General features: G+C 41.6%; 1 protein-coding gene across 7 annotated transcripts; it reads left to right on the forward strand.

Annotated features, from left to right (window-relative positions):
* Nucleotides 1–545: 545 nt before the first annotated feature.
* On the forward strand, nucleotides 546–9,197 carry si:ch73-116o1.2 (ras-related protein M-Ras). Of its 7 annotated transcripts, none has more exons than XM_027032884.2 (7): nucleotides 554–634; nucleotides 3,187–3,260; nucleotides 3,835–4,041; nucleotides 4,979–5,132; nucleotides 5,448–5,547; nucleotides 6,522–6,601; nucleotides 7,148–9,197. In XM_027032884.2, the coding sequence occupies exons 3-7, from the start codon at nucleotides 3,849–3,851 to the stop codon at nucleotides 7,248–7,250; spliced, it is 630 nt and encodes a 209-aa protein (XP_026888685.2). In that variant the 5' UTR covers nucleotides 554–634; nucleotides 3,187–3,260; nucleotides 3,835–3,848; the 3' UTR covers nucleotides 7,251–9,197. The 7 variants fall into 7 exon arrangements, with proteins under 7 accessions (XP_026888678.2, XP_035378737.1, XP_026888685.2 ...); XM_035522842.1 differs by lacking the exon at nucleotides 554–634 and adding an exon at nucleotides 2,276–2,358; XM_027032877.2 differs by lacking the exon at nucleotides 3,187–3,260 and having other exon boundaries at nucleotides 546–634.
* The last annotated feature ends 4,004 nt before the right edge of the window (nucleotides 9,198–13,201 follow it).

Raw genomic sequence — 13,201 nt, forward strand, 5'->3', positions numbered from 1 at the left:
AGCTCGTTCGCGATCCATGTTCCGCATTCATGAAGTCGCTACATTTGATGTTTACTTTTATTTACCACACATTAGACAAGGCGCGTTTCCACAAGGACGTTTCACACAGCGGGGTAAGCTATCCGCCGCGAAGACGCCGATGTCACGACAGTTTTCCGTCCGCGCAGTTCATCTGCGATCGCTGATCTTCACATCACACGGACACCACGCCTGACTCCGGAAGAACCGAGCACACACGGCTGCTCGGGCCACGGAAACTCCGATTACCAAATCATTTTTACTTTCATTATAAAACTCGAGGTTTACGTCCCGTTTGCGTCTTTCGTTTACGCACCTTTCCGAACGGGCCTCTCCGGGTCTGTGGGCCAGGCGTTGCAAATGCCCTCCGGAGTTTGCTACAAAGCCGCGCGTTCCCGGGCGAGACCATTCTATTTATAGCATGCTCGGTGACGACATAATGGCTGTTACGCCGTAATTCTACGACGCCGGAATAAAGTGCCGCAAGCGCGCATAAGGCTTCGCGAAGTGGAGGACCTGTTGATTAACAACGACGTTGGACTGCGGTATAAGAGATGTGGAGAAGGGATTTGACTTGGGGATAAGCTCCCGAAGCAAGGCGTTCACCCCTTATCTGGTAAGTTCCTTCCCCGAAATCTGATGCAATTTATGTTATTCGTTTAGAAAGGGGGAGGGGGAGGCATTTAGGATAGAGAGGATTTTATTTTTCCGGGCGAAATTGCAAGGGACAGAAAGTGGTCCGAGCGATGTTCGTTGGGATTGTCCTGTCTAAAAGACAGGGACTATGCAGTCAGTTAGCAGTGGTTAACAAAGATTTCGTCCCATGCAAGAAGGGAAAAAAAGCGGCTATTGTGTATTTTTGTTGTCTGGTGAATCTAAATGTTTTCAGAATCACCCATAGTTTTTGTTTAAAGTTGTTCTAGTATATTTGCATATCTTTATATATAGTATGGAAAAGTGGTATCAGGGAAAGGGTATCAGGTCAGACTATCACTGGACACTGAAGAGGAATGTTCCTTAGGTCAAATATAGGCGAAAATGATACACCTGTGCATTTTAGAAGCACCACTGTGCATATTTGAAGTGTAACACCGGCTTTATTCTGTATAAGTAATATATACATTTTGTAAAATGTAAACCGCTCTGTCATTTAAAAACCAAGCCCTAATAGAAAAATTGGGTTTCAGTTAGCATAAAAAGGTTTGAATTCAGCATCAAAATTCAGTTTACTTATTTTAGTCCGTGGGACAAAAAAAAAAAAGTTGAAACATTGCCCGGTGTAATGAGCACTGCCGATCTGTGTTTGAAACAACTTTATGTTGCAAATGCCCCTTTACCTTTATTGTAGCATCATTTGTTATTTAAGGTGGAAAAAGCTGCTTCTAGGGCCAGTAGCACTATCACACCAGGCTACTTCATGGAAAGTTTTGAGAGCAAGCAAGCAGTGTTGTGGTCTACTACCAAATGAAATTACTGGCAATTACAAAGCAGGGATATCTATAGCCTGCACACAGTGATGCAGACCTGTGTTCAGATGGAAAAACCCAACTGACAAACAGACCATTTTGCCATGCAGCTGTGCTAAACAAAAGATATATTGTGCTGTGGGATATCAGTTTGTGGAGCAGGAACACACTGACACATTTCAGGTACTAATAAAAATAACTCCTGCTCTGTACTCCACACAGAGTGAAAAGTTTTTTTTTTAATGTAAACATTGTAAATGGTCAGACCTTGTTGGTTCTGCATGATCAGACTTTTCATAAATGAAAGCATCAGTTTTGTTATTAAACTTATTTATTGAGCATGAATATTTTATCAATAAAAGTTAAACATTCACAACATTAGTGTTGCATTTTTAATAACTTATCTACAACTAACACAGTTAGCACCATTGTTCTGCAATGCTGGGTTGTGTTAAACATTTTGTCTTAATCTTGGTCTATAAGAATTAGTCTTGTAAGGAGTTTTTCTCAGGATGAGGAAGTTTTAGTTTAACTAGGCAGCTTGAGGTCCCCTGTCTTGGGTTTGTCTAGAAGTGATGTGTCTTAAGATTTCCTTTGAAGGAGGGTGTACTGATATGAACGGGGGGGTTGGAGTTGGAGTTGGAGTTGGAATTGGAGAGGAAACTGACATCTTCCTCACATTGTGGACTGCAGGAAGGGGGCGGTCGTCCACCAATGACAAGTGTTTCCTCCCAGAGCAATGCAGGGTCCCCCTGTTCAGTTGGTTGCGGACTCTGTCCTGTTGAAATAGTGTCTAAGAAGACAGTATCAGTGGGTCATTTCAACATTTTAATATTTGAAGTCTTCCTGTTGAAGAAAGAAAAGTTCTTTTTAGGTAAGAATCAAGATACAATACATATCTAATTGTCAATAAGAATTCCACTAAGATCCGAACCTTTGCTTGTGGATTTAGAAAAAGTGTTTACTTTTGCTACGCCTGGAGTAGCTGGATAACACCTGGATTTACAGTACGAGTCAAAAGTGTGGACACACCTACTCTTTGTTTATTTTTACTATTGTCTACATTTTATAAAACAGGCAAGTTATCAAACCAATGAAATATCACATATGTGATTATGCTGTGATGCCTTTCTTAAATTGGAAGCAAAATTAAGCATAATCTATTAGATTAAAATGCCTTCATTACTATTAAAAACATGTCAGACGTGTCCAAATGTTTGACTGCTACTGTATGTCAGCGCATGTGCAAAACGGTTGATTTAATGTTTGAAACCAGATGCTGCAGAGCTCGCATCAGACATGAAGGTGATTTTAAGGGAAAGGAATCTTAACCGTGGTCTTTCGTAAGACTCTACATTAATGAAGCAGAAAGATGATGACATTTAACTACCACTTCACTAGATCATAATGTTATCTCTTGCGGAACATGGAGAAGAACTTAAAAGCTGGCACTTACAGTTTATTTTGTGCATAGAAGAACAGAATCAAACCCTTTGGGCTTTCCCAGTTACTATAAAAACATGTTTTGGTGTCATGTTATGGTCTTGTACATCAAAGATTGACTGAACCCCAGAAATGATCTGTTTGATGTTTTGCATCCCCACATGTGAAAAAAATCCTTATGAGGTGTAAATCACCAAGTACAGTACATATCACAGAGGACAGTAGATATTGGAGCTTGCATTTTTCTTTTTACTCTGAGGTGCCATCAGAGGCTTCAGACCCATGGTTTGGCTGCAGATGTGAAGAGCTTGGACCCACCACAGCAAAAGCAAGGTTCTTCAGATTACAAAGAAGTTTTCAGGGAGAAAAGAATATTTGCATCGATAATCAATGTTCTTTTTCCCTTTCTTTTGTTCTCTCTTCATGATTCAGACTTGGCTTCATTATTAGGCTTTTTGCTGTGACCCGTTATCAAAAGAATCGCAGTAATTTCATTTCAGCTGATGGGCTTTCCAAACAGCTTTCATCATTTTCATCCAGGGCCCCCATAGCACTAACAGAACGCAGTTTTGTTTTAATCACGCATGCCGCAAAACATAGTCACTAATGGAATTATGCATAAAAACAATGGGGCAAAAAATAAAAATGTGCCCTCCAGGAAAGGAACATAATTCAAATGAGCTTAGAGAAAACCAAACTTATTTTACAACGTTTCTTCAAACCTCGGTGTCTCATTGGGAAGCGTATTACCAGATTCAAACGATAGACGTCTGTTCCCAAGTGTCCAGCCACTGTGCCCCGACGAGGGTCATTCTTCTACTATAACCAGTTGCCTTTTTAATGCCAGAAGGAGATAGTTGATTTCAGCAGTAGGGTTAGTGGTGTGTTCTCCTCCCCTGTCTTGCAGGTGTAGCCGTTGTCATGGCAACTAGTGCAGTCCCTAGTGACAACCTCCCCACATACAAGCTAGTAGTGGTGGGGGACGGTGGTGTGGGCAAGAGTGCTCTCACCATCCAGTTTTTCCAGAAGATCTTTGTGCCTGACTATGATCCTACCATTGAGGACTCCTACCTGAAGCATACCGAGATTGATGGCCAGTGGGCTATTTTGGACGGTAGGGCCTTCTGCACCGTGTTAATCTTTTCTGTGTTGGCCTTTTTTTTTTCTTTTTTTTTTTTAGATCAGGCTTTTTTTGTCTCACTGTGCTTATGCAACTGCTAAATGTGTTTATTTTGTAGTGCAATATTTAGACTACAGTGCGTATCAATGGACATACTATTGTTTCAGTATAAAATTAGTGCATAAATCCAGTATCTTATTTCTGTAGTTTTCTATGAAGATTTTAGTTTCAGCCTATTGTTTGCCTGACACAGTCTAGACACGGTCTAGACACGGTCTTGGCTTAATTTACAAGGTCACTTGTTTGTGGTCATTTTCATCACTGAAAATGTTTTTGGACTGAATATTTTGCAAGTCCAGAAATGGCTCCTATATTTCTACATTTGTGTAAATAGCTTCCCTTACTTTCTTTTATAGCTTTAATGACAATAACCTAGAGATAATAATATACAAAATGGAAAAAAAAAATCTATGACAAGCTTATTTATTAAATTAACTAATTTTAAAAAAGACAGATAATCAAATTAAAAGTAGTTCTATCCCTCTACAGTCAAACTAGTGTACTGGAATCTCTTCATGAGCTCTTTTCTAGCCTGTATCCACCTGTCTTGCCTGTGTTGTTCTGTGTTGTGCTGAGGACCCATCTGTCTTGCCTGTACTGAGCTGAGCTGTGCTGTGCTGTGCTGAGGACCCGTCTGTCTTGCCTGTGCTGAGCTGTGTTGTGCTGTGCTGTGCTGAGGACCCATCTGTCTTGCCTGTGCTGAGCTGAGCTGAGCCGTGTTGTGCTGAGGCCCCGTCTGTCTTGCCTGTGCTGAGCTGTGCTGTGCTGAGGCCCCGTCTGTCTTGCCTGTGCTGAGCTGTGCTGTGCTGAGGACCCATCTGTCTTGCCTGCCCTGTGCTTTGCTAAAGACTTTGTGGCTCTACTTCCCCAGTGCTGGACACGGCAGGTCAGGAGGAGTTCAGTGCCATGCGTGAGCAGTACATGAGGACTGGAGATGGATTCCTCATTGTCTTCTCAGTCACAGATAAGGCCAGCTTTGAGCATGTGGACCGCTTTCACCAGCTCATCCTTCGGGTGAAAGACCGGTGAGAGGCGCTCTCCTTTTTCTTCTGGGTAACTTTGGATCTATCTGCAGGCATGGCGAGGGCTGGGTGTATCTCTGACACTTAAATAAGACTGCCTTTTTAAAAAATTTTTTTTTTTTAATTTGGTAACAAAACACATCTTTTCATACTTGATTATATCAAAACAGTTCGTTCCATACCAGAAAAGAATCAGATTTTGATCCCCAGAAGTGTTTGGCTTCCTGCGTCCCACCTTGATTTTTAGTGCATTGCTAGTTGGTGCAATATGGTGCTGGCTGTATAAATGATCCATTGTTGTGTTCTCCTGTCTAACAGAGAATCCTTCCCCATGATCCTGGTGGCTAACAAAGTGGACCTGGTGCATCTGAGGAAGGTGACAAGTGAGCAGGGCTGTGATATGGCAGCCAAACACAGCGTGAGTCTGCCAGGCTTGTGTGTGAGGTGTGTGGTGTAGGTGCAGGGCGTTGTGAGGTGTGTGCTGGGAATGTGGGTCATGTGAGGTGTGTGCGGAGCATGTTTAAAGGGTGTGTGGGGTCTGTGGTTTGTGGGTCATGTGAGGGGTTGTGCAAGGTGTGTGGCATGGGTGCACAGGATGTGAGGTGGGTGTGGGAGCATGAGGTGTGTGGCGTGTGCAGCTCCCGTCTGGCACTTTGGCTCTGCAGTCTGACGCAGATGTTTGTTTCGGGTGAATTTCTAGCGACGTTTTCCTGGTTCCGTTAATGGACGTTCAGTGTGATGCATTGACCTATAAAAAGTTAATACATCTTCAGTGGGTCTGAATACAGATGAGCTTTGTGTAAAATTATTTACTGCCAGGCTGTGTAGTCAAAAAAATAACCTTTAAGAGATGGTCTCCTGATGGCTTTATTAATATACATACAACTATTCTAACTAATGTAATCCAGCATAAATATATGCCATCGCTCTCTGATCAGTAGCCATGGCTAGAATGCAAGGATGACTACATTAGCACTCACTGTATGTTGATGAAAAAACTGGTGTTGACAAACAGTACACACACTTCAACCCGGAGTTCTTCCTTGAATTAGAAAGTGATGAATAAGGTCAAAATACAGTTTCTCTTTTTTGGCAAATGGGAAACCACCACAGGAAGAGGCCTATGTAGGGAGCTTTCTCCAGCAGCAGTGGGATTGGTAGATACTAAGCCCATGTATTATTTTGGGGTGTGTGTGTGTGGGGGGCGGGTGTTCCATGGGGTTGTGAGTTCTAGGGTTGACTCACCCTTAGAAACGGGCTGTTTTGCCATGTGATGAGCCAATCAAAAACGGCCCCGTTATATTTGAATGTCCTATTTACAGACTGAGTGAGTCACAGAGACCGAGAATTGCATACAGTGATGTATCTTTTTTCATTTCATTCACATAACAGATTACTTACATTGAGACAAGTGCCAAGGACCCTCCAATGAATGTTGACAAAGCCTTTCATGAACTGGTCAGGGTAATTAGGTAGGTAAAATGGTTCCATCTGAATGTCTAGCTAATAATGTAATTATATTACTCCTGACAGTATATGGCTTAGTGCAGGGTTAGGCATAACTTCTCCTGGTGTGCGGCTCAGATAGGCAGACATTGGTGCCACTTCTTTAGACATGCCTTAGTCCTCCCACCTGTGTTGCTGAGTATTAGATGCAGGTGTGTCGGGCACAGTTTGAACTCATCCCCACAGGAGAGCATGCTCCCTACCCCTTCACTTTTGAATACATCGGCGCTGGAGTGACACCTTCGAAAAGCTGGATCTTTCAAGAGATACTAACCAGCATGTCTGCTATTTCCTGAACGGGCCAGCATTGTCATTTCTGTGGAATTCAGCACACAGTGGCATTAAATGTAGTCATATCCTGTTTAAGGGACCACGCAACCAGTGTGCAGGGCTGTCCAGGAGGAGCGAAAGGGAAAGGCACTTATCTCAGCGTAACTGCGATCTCCTCTCTCTCTGCTCTCTCTCTCTCTCTCCCTCCCTCTCTCCCCCTCCTCCGGCCGTCTCTTTCCCAGGCAACAAGTCCCGGAGCGGAGCCTGCAGAAGAAGAAGAAGAAAATGAAGTGGCGTGGAGAGCGAGCCACAGCCCCCCCCAGGCTCCGCTGCCAGATCTTGTGACCGCCGTACCCCCCCCCCGGGGCTGAGACCCCCATCCCAGCTGATCCAGCTCATCCTCTCTCTCAGAACACCATGGGGGCGTGGGGGGGGGGCACGGTGACATCTGGGAAACGCCAACAGAGATGCAGCATTTTTGCACACATGCGGAGGCGATGAAGAGGGACAGTTTGGGAAGTGGGATTCTGCCCTCCATAGCGCCCTGCGACCATTTAGCCTAACTCGGTTTGATTTCCTGTCTGCTTGGTCATGAGTGTAACTTCCAGTGACTCGGAATGGACAGAATTTTGCCTTGTCGTTTTGAGACTCTTGGCACATTTGGAGTGTTGGTAGATTGGTAGTAGATTGGCCGAAACAGAGCCAGTCATTTGTATTGATGACTTTTTTTTTTTTTTTTTTTTTTTTTTTCTTTTGTGGTGCATTGGAAACCTCCTCAAAAATAGCCTTCACTTTTAAGCACAAAAGTACAAGCGTTTGCTTAAATGGAAGTTGCCCTTTTGCACTAATACACATGCCTGTCTTTTTGCACCCGAATCTGGGCGCTTTTTGCTTCCACAATCTGGTGATCATTTTGCTACACCACTAACTCAAGAGCCAGCTCCTAAAAGCAGTACACTGTTTCTTGTCAGAGTTGACCTACATCTTTGCCCATGGCTATTGAGAGAGAGAGAGAGAGAGAGAGAGAGAGAGAGAGTGTATTCTTTTCATCAGTGTGCCATGTTCAGGCTTAAGTTCACAAACTGGCAGTTTCTGCAGACATGGTCCACACGACACAGGCCCAATACGCTGTATATCCTGATATATTGTCCTTTCTCTACAGTGTTCTGGCTGTACCTGCTTGCCTCTGTTTTAATTTGATAAGCTGCTAAATGTTTTGTTTCTAAGTATCTGGCTGATTTTTCTCTCCAGGGGGCTCAAATGAATCCCCTTCAGGCCTTTTATCTTAGCAGTCATTTTAGAAGGAAAAGCTGATCCCAGATCGGTGCCTGAGGGTAAGTCAGATCGTGTTGGGCCCAGGCGGCACGGGACCAGCCCGTAAAAGTCTAAAACTGTTACACTCAATGAAGAGCACGTGCATGGCATAAAGAATCAAGGCTCGACGAGCACTGAAAGATGTTTGCATATTGTATGCAAATTTGCCCACAGGTCATAAGGCATCACCTGACATTAGCTGGCCTTTCTGTGTAAGTGTAAGGTTCAATAGCATTGTTTAGGATACAGTAGAAGATGTACAGGAAGCGTACTGTGCCCGATTCACAGTATAAGGCAGTCAACCCTCAGCTTTACTGCTCACGTCAAGGGACTCAAAGACTTAATGCCTTAGATATTAACATGGATATTAATACCCAGCGTTTACATCCTGCGTTCAAAGGGACATTAAGTGCATTAACACACAAAGAATTACAGGGCAATGATAAAAATGTTTCAACAGATGCTCATTTCAAAGTTAGTATTACTTCGTTGTCGTACATTTGTGGCAGAGGCTGAATTGTAATATTATTTGCAATGTCAAAAGAAGGCTTTTTAAAAATTAGTTAAAAATCTCCATTCTGTTAGATTTTTGAAATGATAGTCACGTTAAACACATTCTTGTGTATGCTTGTTTTATGACCACTGGCTAAGTCTGAGATTCTTAATAATTACTACCAGTTCCCACATGCAATAGGTCAAAACATGTAAAAGTTTGTGTTTTAGTTTTTCTTAAGTTTTGCAGTGTAAAAATTGTGCTGTTACTAACCAGTCATTTAAACACACATCTGATTATAAAACAAAAATTTAGAGAAGTTGCTATTGTGCATTGTTTGACGCATGCTTATTATTTATGTAATATTTTAAACATTTTTTTGGTACATCAGTATTTGGTATGCATTGATTTTATAATTTTGATTATTATGAACCTTCATATTTATTTCATTGGCACAGGTAATAAACAATTGAAGATTAACGACATCCTTTTGTTTTATTGAACTGCAAGCAAAAGTGTTTTTAGTTTATTTATGTGAATTTGAGAAGCACTCATATTTGAGAGGCTTGGTTAAAACACACGCTGCTTTATTCTCGAGCCTTTCTTAAAAGAAGCACCTGTTACTCTGTAGTGCTAATCCAAGACACTCATCCACCCAGCAGAATTATGCAAGTGATTATTCTACAAAAAGAAGACTGCCTATACATTAAGTTTATTTTCGAAATAATTGGGGGGGGGGGGGGGGTTGCGATTATTTTTGTCATCTTCATATGACTCAGCAGCCTGCAAAATGATGCTTTGCTCACTAGACTAATTCAATTAACCGTAAATTTACATTTCCGACATTTTAGGAGGATTTGGAACTTTCAGAAAAGGTTTAGAAGTAAAATCAAGAGATTTACAGAAATGTTACTGGTTTTGGTATTTACAGTCAGCATTGGCTACTCATTTTTTTTTTAGCCTGAAACCAAACTACAGTACTGGACATGGCCATTAGATGGCAGCAAAGCATTAAAGTTTGAGTGTATCTAGCGTAATCGACAGTCGATGAAGAGAGTGCCAGAGGTTGCTGATATTTCCCTTCGAATCTTGTCAGGCATCTGAACAAATTAATTCCAAAAAGATGGATCTAATCTACTCTCCTGTCATTCCGAATTACAACTGATTTATTTGAGAAAATGTAGTTTTTGCAAAACAGCTCTTACAGATAGGCAGGAACCATAGACTGTATGCAGGCTATGGTGGGAACCTACAGACTAAGTCCTTTATATAAAATTAAATATTTTGGGGAGTTTATCAACACATCTAACAATGCGTGTTTTCTAACATTCTCCTTCCTGGTGTACTTAGGACACCCTTTCCACTTAAAAAAGTCACGTGTCCAAGCGTGTACAACAAATAAACTGTACAGCAGCTAAACTGATACAGTACAATTGCATAAGATACCTATTTGATGTATGGTGTACTGGTATACTCAGTTCTCAATCAGCATATACATGTTCATAATTTATACAGGCTCTGTGACGGAATCAATTAGTCTTCAAGGTTTTTGTTCGTTTGTTTTTACTTATTTGGTTTATGCTAATGAACAGTGCCAAGGTCTATTTCTCTCAGATAAGTCCTTTACATCTGCCAAATCCTGTAACAGCTCTCATGCAGCAGGCACCCTTATAACATAACCTGCCTGTCAGAACGTCCGGCTTATGCTGGTGTGGGTGGACCCTTTTTTGCCTGCTATAATACTTCAGATTTTATAATGTTCCTTACTCGTGACATGGGAATTAGACTGGAACTGGTCTGCTACCAATGTCAGCACAATAATAAATCAACACAATAAATTGCAAAAGCTAAGGCTTGGGTGGCGAATCCATGGGTGCTGCCTTTGTACTGCACATGTGAATATGTGCTCTAGCACTCTTGCAATGTATGTACAAAAGCACATTGTTATTCCTCTTGCATCTGCATGCAGAATGCCACCAAGTTATTACCAAAGGACATAAGAGCCAAAGAGCCTGATTAACGGAGCCCTCAAAAACAGCCGAATACATGCTTATGTTGTCTGAGCATCGAGAGAGTCACAGAGGGATACATACAGCAACGCTTCTGTATTTCTATTAGAGAGAGACAGAAAAAAGAGAGTGTCTGTGTGTATGCATTTGTAGGGTTTACACATACGATGCAGCATTAAGTACTTATTGTATGTGTATAGATCCTAGTCTATAGTATATATCCTAAAACCTAGTCTTAGCATTAAATATGAAGTGGAAAATCTCAATTTTCTTTCAGCTAGTGAGTGAAGTGCTTTTTATAAAGGCCCATGGCAGAGCTCACAACATGCTGCATGAACGTCCAGCACTGAAGCTCTTGTGACAAACAGCCTACACAAAGAAACTAAAGGAAGAACTAAAAGTATCGAAAGTCAAGGACAGAAACTCCCTGTTCCCACATTGCTCGTGTTGCCGTGAGCCCATTCGAGCAGGCACTGCTTAAGGTCCCTGGGGAGTACATGGATTTCACTGATCTTCCTTTGACACCAATCAATGCCCTGGTGTTTTTAACATCTGAAGATGAGATTAATCTTGATCAAGTTGTGAAAATGAATGACAACGTGGTACTTTCATACGACATGCTTGGGCTGGATTTTATGAAGCACTGATATAATTTTTATAAGTGATATAATTCTATAACTGATGCAATTTTTGCTTATCTCTAGAATTTTCATGTATAAGAGAGGAAAAGCCACTTCAGTTTCCACTGTCACTAAACACCCACCAGTGGACAATGGACCCCCGAGCGCAACTGACCATACTCTTCACAAGTTTTCACTCATTTCAACTCGTCACTCTAATAATAAATGATTCTAAAATAAATGATAAAATAAAAACTAATAAACTAAATAAACACTAACACTAATAATATACCATTGATATAATGAATAATACGCCATTGATATAATTTCTCTACCATGATGATTTATGTTACGGTGTGCACCAACCTCAGAGATTAAAAGATTTAACACTTAGGTGGAAATCTACTTGGAGGCTGACACAAGTTCATGCTAGCAAATTAAAGAGGGGAATAAAAATGTATTCTGATTAGTAATTTCAAAGGTGTGAACACATTCTCCACTGAGAACAAATTACAATCACTGTGCTGGGAGGGAAAACAGTTCATAAAGACGAACAACCGTGTGATGCTTGCTTTCCTGCTTTTAGTATTATGAAATCTTGGTTAGTATAGAATTGTTGGTAAAAGTTCATGTTTGTGAGAAATCATACTTGAAAAGTGATGTGCATATCACAGACAAAGTAACACAGGAAATGGAACTACATCTCTCTACATCTCTGAAGGGATGTATCCATATGTTCCTTCAGTGGAGGGAAATATGTGCTGGACTAGATCAAATGGTGTTAAGTTCACTCTAGCCGGTATTTTTGGTGCCATGTACAACCCTGCTTATTTTAAGATTATATTAGATCATCTATATTAAAGCTCTACAAGCAGATGCTAGATTTTTTTAGTGGGGTTTTTGACTTGTCACCCATATTGTGGAGAAGACTGAGTGTAGAAAGTTGTCAGTGTGCAATAGTTGAATCTGCCATCATGAGCTGGCCAGCCTTTTACTTTTCTTTGTGCAGCATTGACTTCTCATTGCAAGGCTGTTGTACACCACTTATTTTTACTGCTGGGAAAGCAGTAACTTGTAGGTCAGCAGTTCACTTCCTATTACATTTCTGGGCCAACCAGGTGTAAGCCTTTGTTAAGCTGCACATCTTCTACTAAATGGGACCCTGTGGAATAGGTGGGAAGTGGGAATTGTAATAGCTGGTGGAATCATAGGAGAACTAGGTTCTGCTTTATTAGTGTTCACCAGTGTGTTGTGAATAGCCCTAACCTGCAGACCTGGCTGCTATCTTTCCCATATTTCAAAAATAGTTATTCACGTGTATACTGCCACTGGTTGTCTCCTTTTTCCTGCTTGTTAGCAAAAGCTGGGCCTTGTGCATTAGCACATGGAGCATTTTGTGTGGGATGTGTTTTCCTGCTAGTGTGTATACTGTATGTGGACATTATATATTTATCAACAAAGCACTATAAATTTCATAGTGGGGATTTATTTTCTTCTGGTAAGTAAAGCTAGTTCCTGTACATTTGAAGTGTTGTTTGTATATATATATATATATATATACACACACACACACACACACACACACACACACACACACACGCACACACGCGCACACGCGCACACGCACACACACACACACACACGCACACACACGCGCACACACGCGCACACACGCGCACACGCGCACACGCACACACACACACACGCACACACACGCACACACACACACACACACACACACACACACACACACACACACACACACGCCACTTTATTAGGTACGCCTTGCTAGTACAAGGTTCTGAAGGCACCTTTTGCCTTCAGAATTTGTTGCCTAAATTCAACAAGGTGCTGGAAATA

The sequence above is a fragment of the Electrophorus electricus genome, chromosome 25, assembly GCF_013358815.1.
Source record: "Electrophorus electricus isolate fEleEle1 chromosome 25, fEleEle1.pri, whole genome shotgun sequence".
Classification (NCBI taxonomy): Eukaryota; Metazoa; Chordata; class Actinopteri; order Gymnotiformes; family Gymnotidae; genus Electrophorus; species Electrophorus electricus.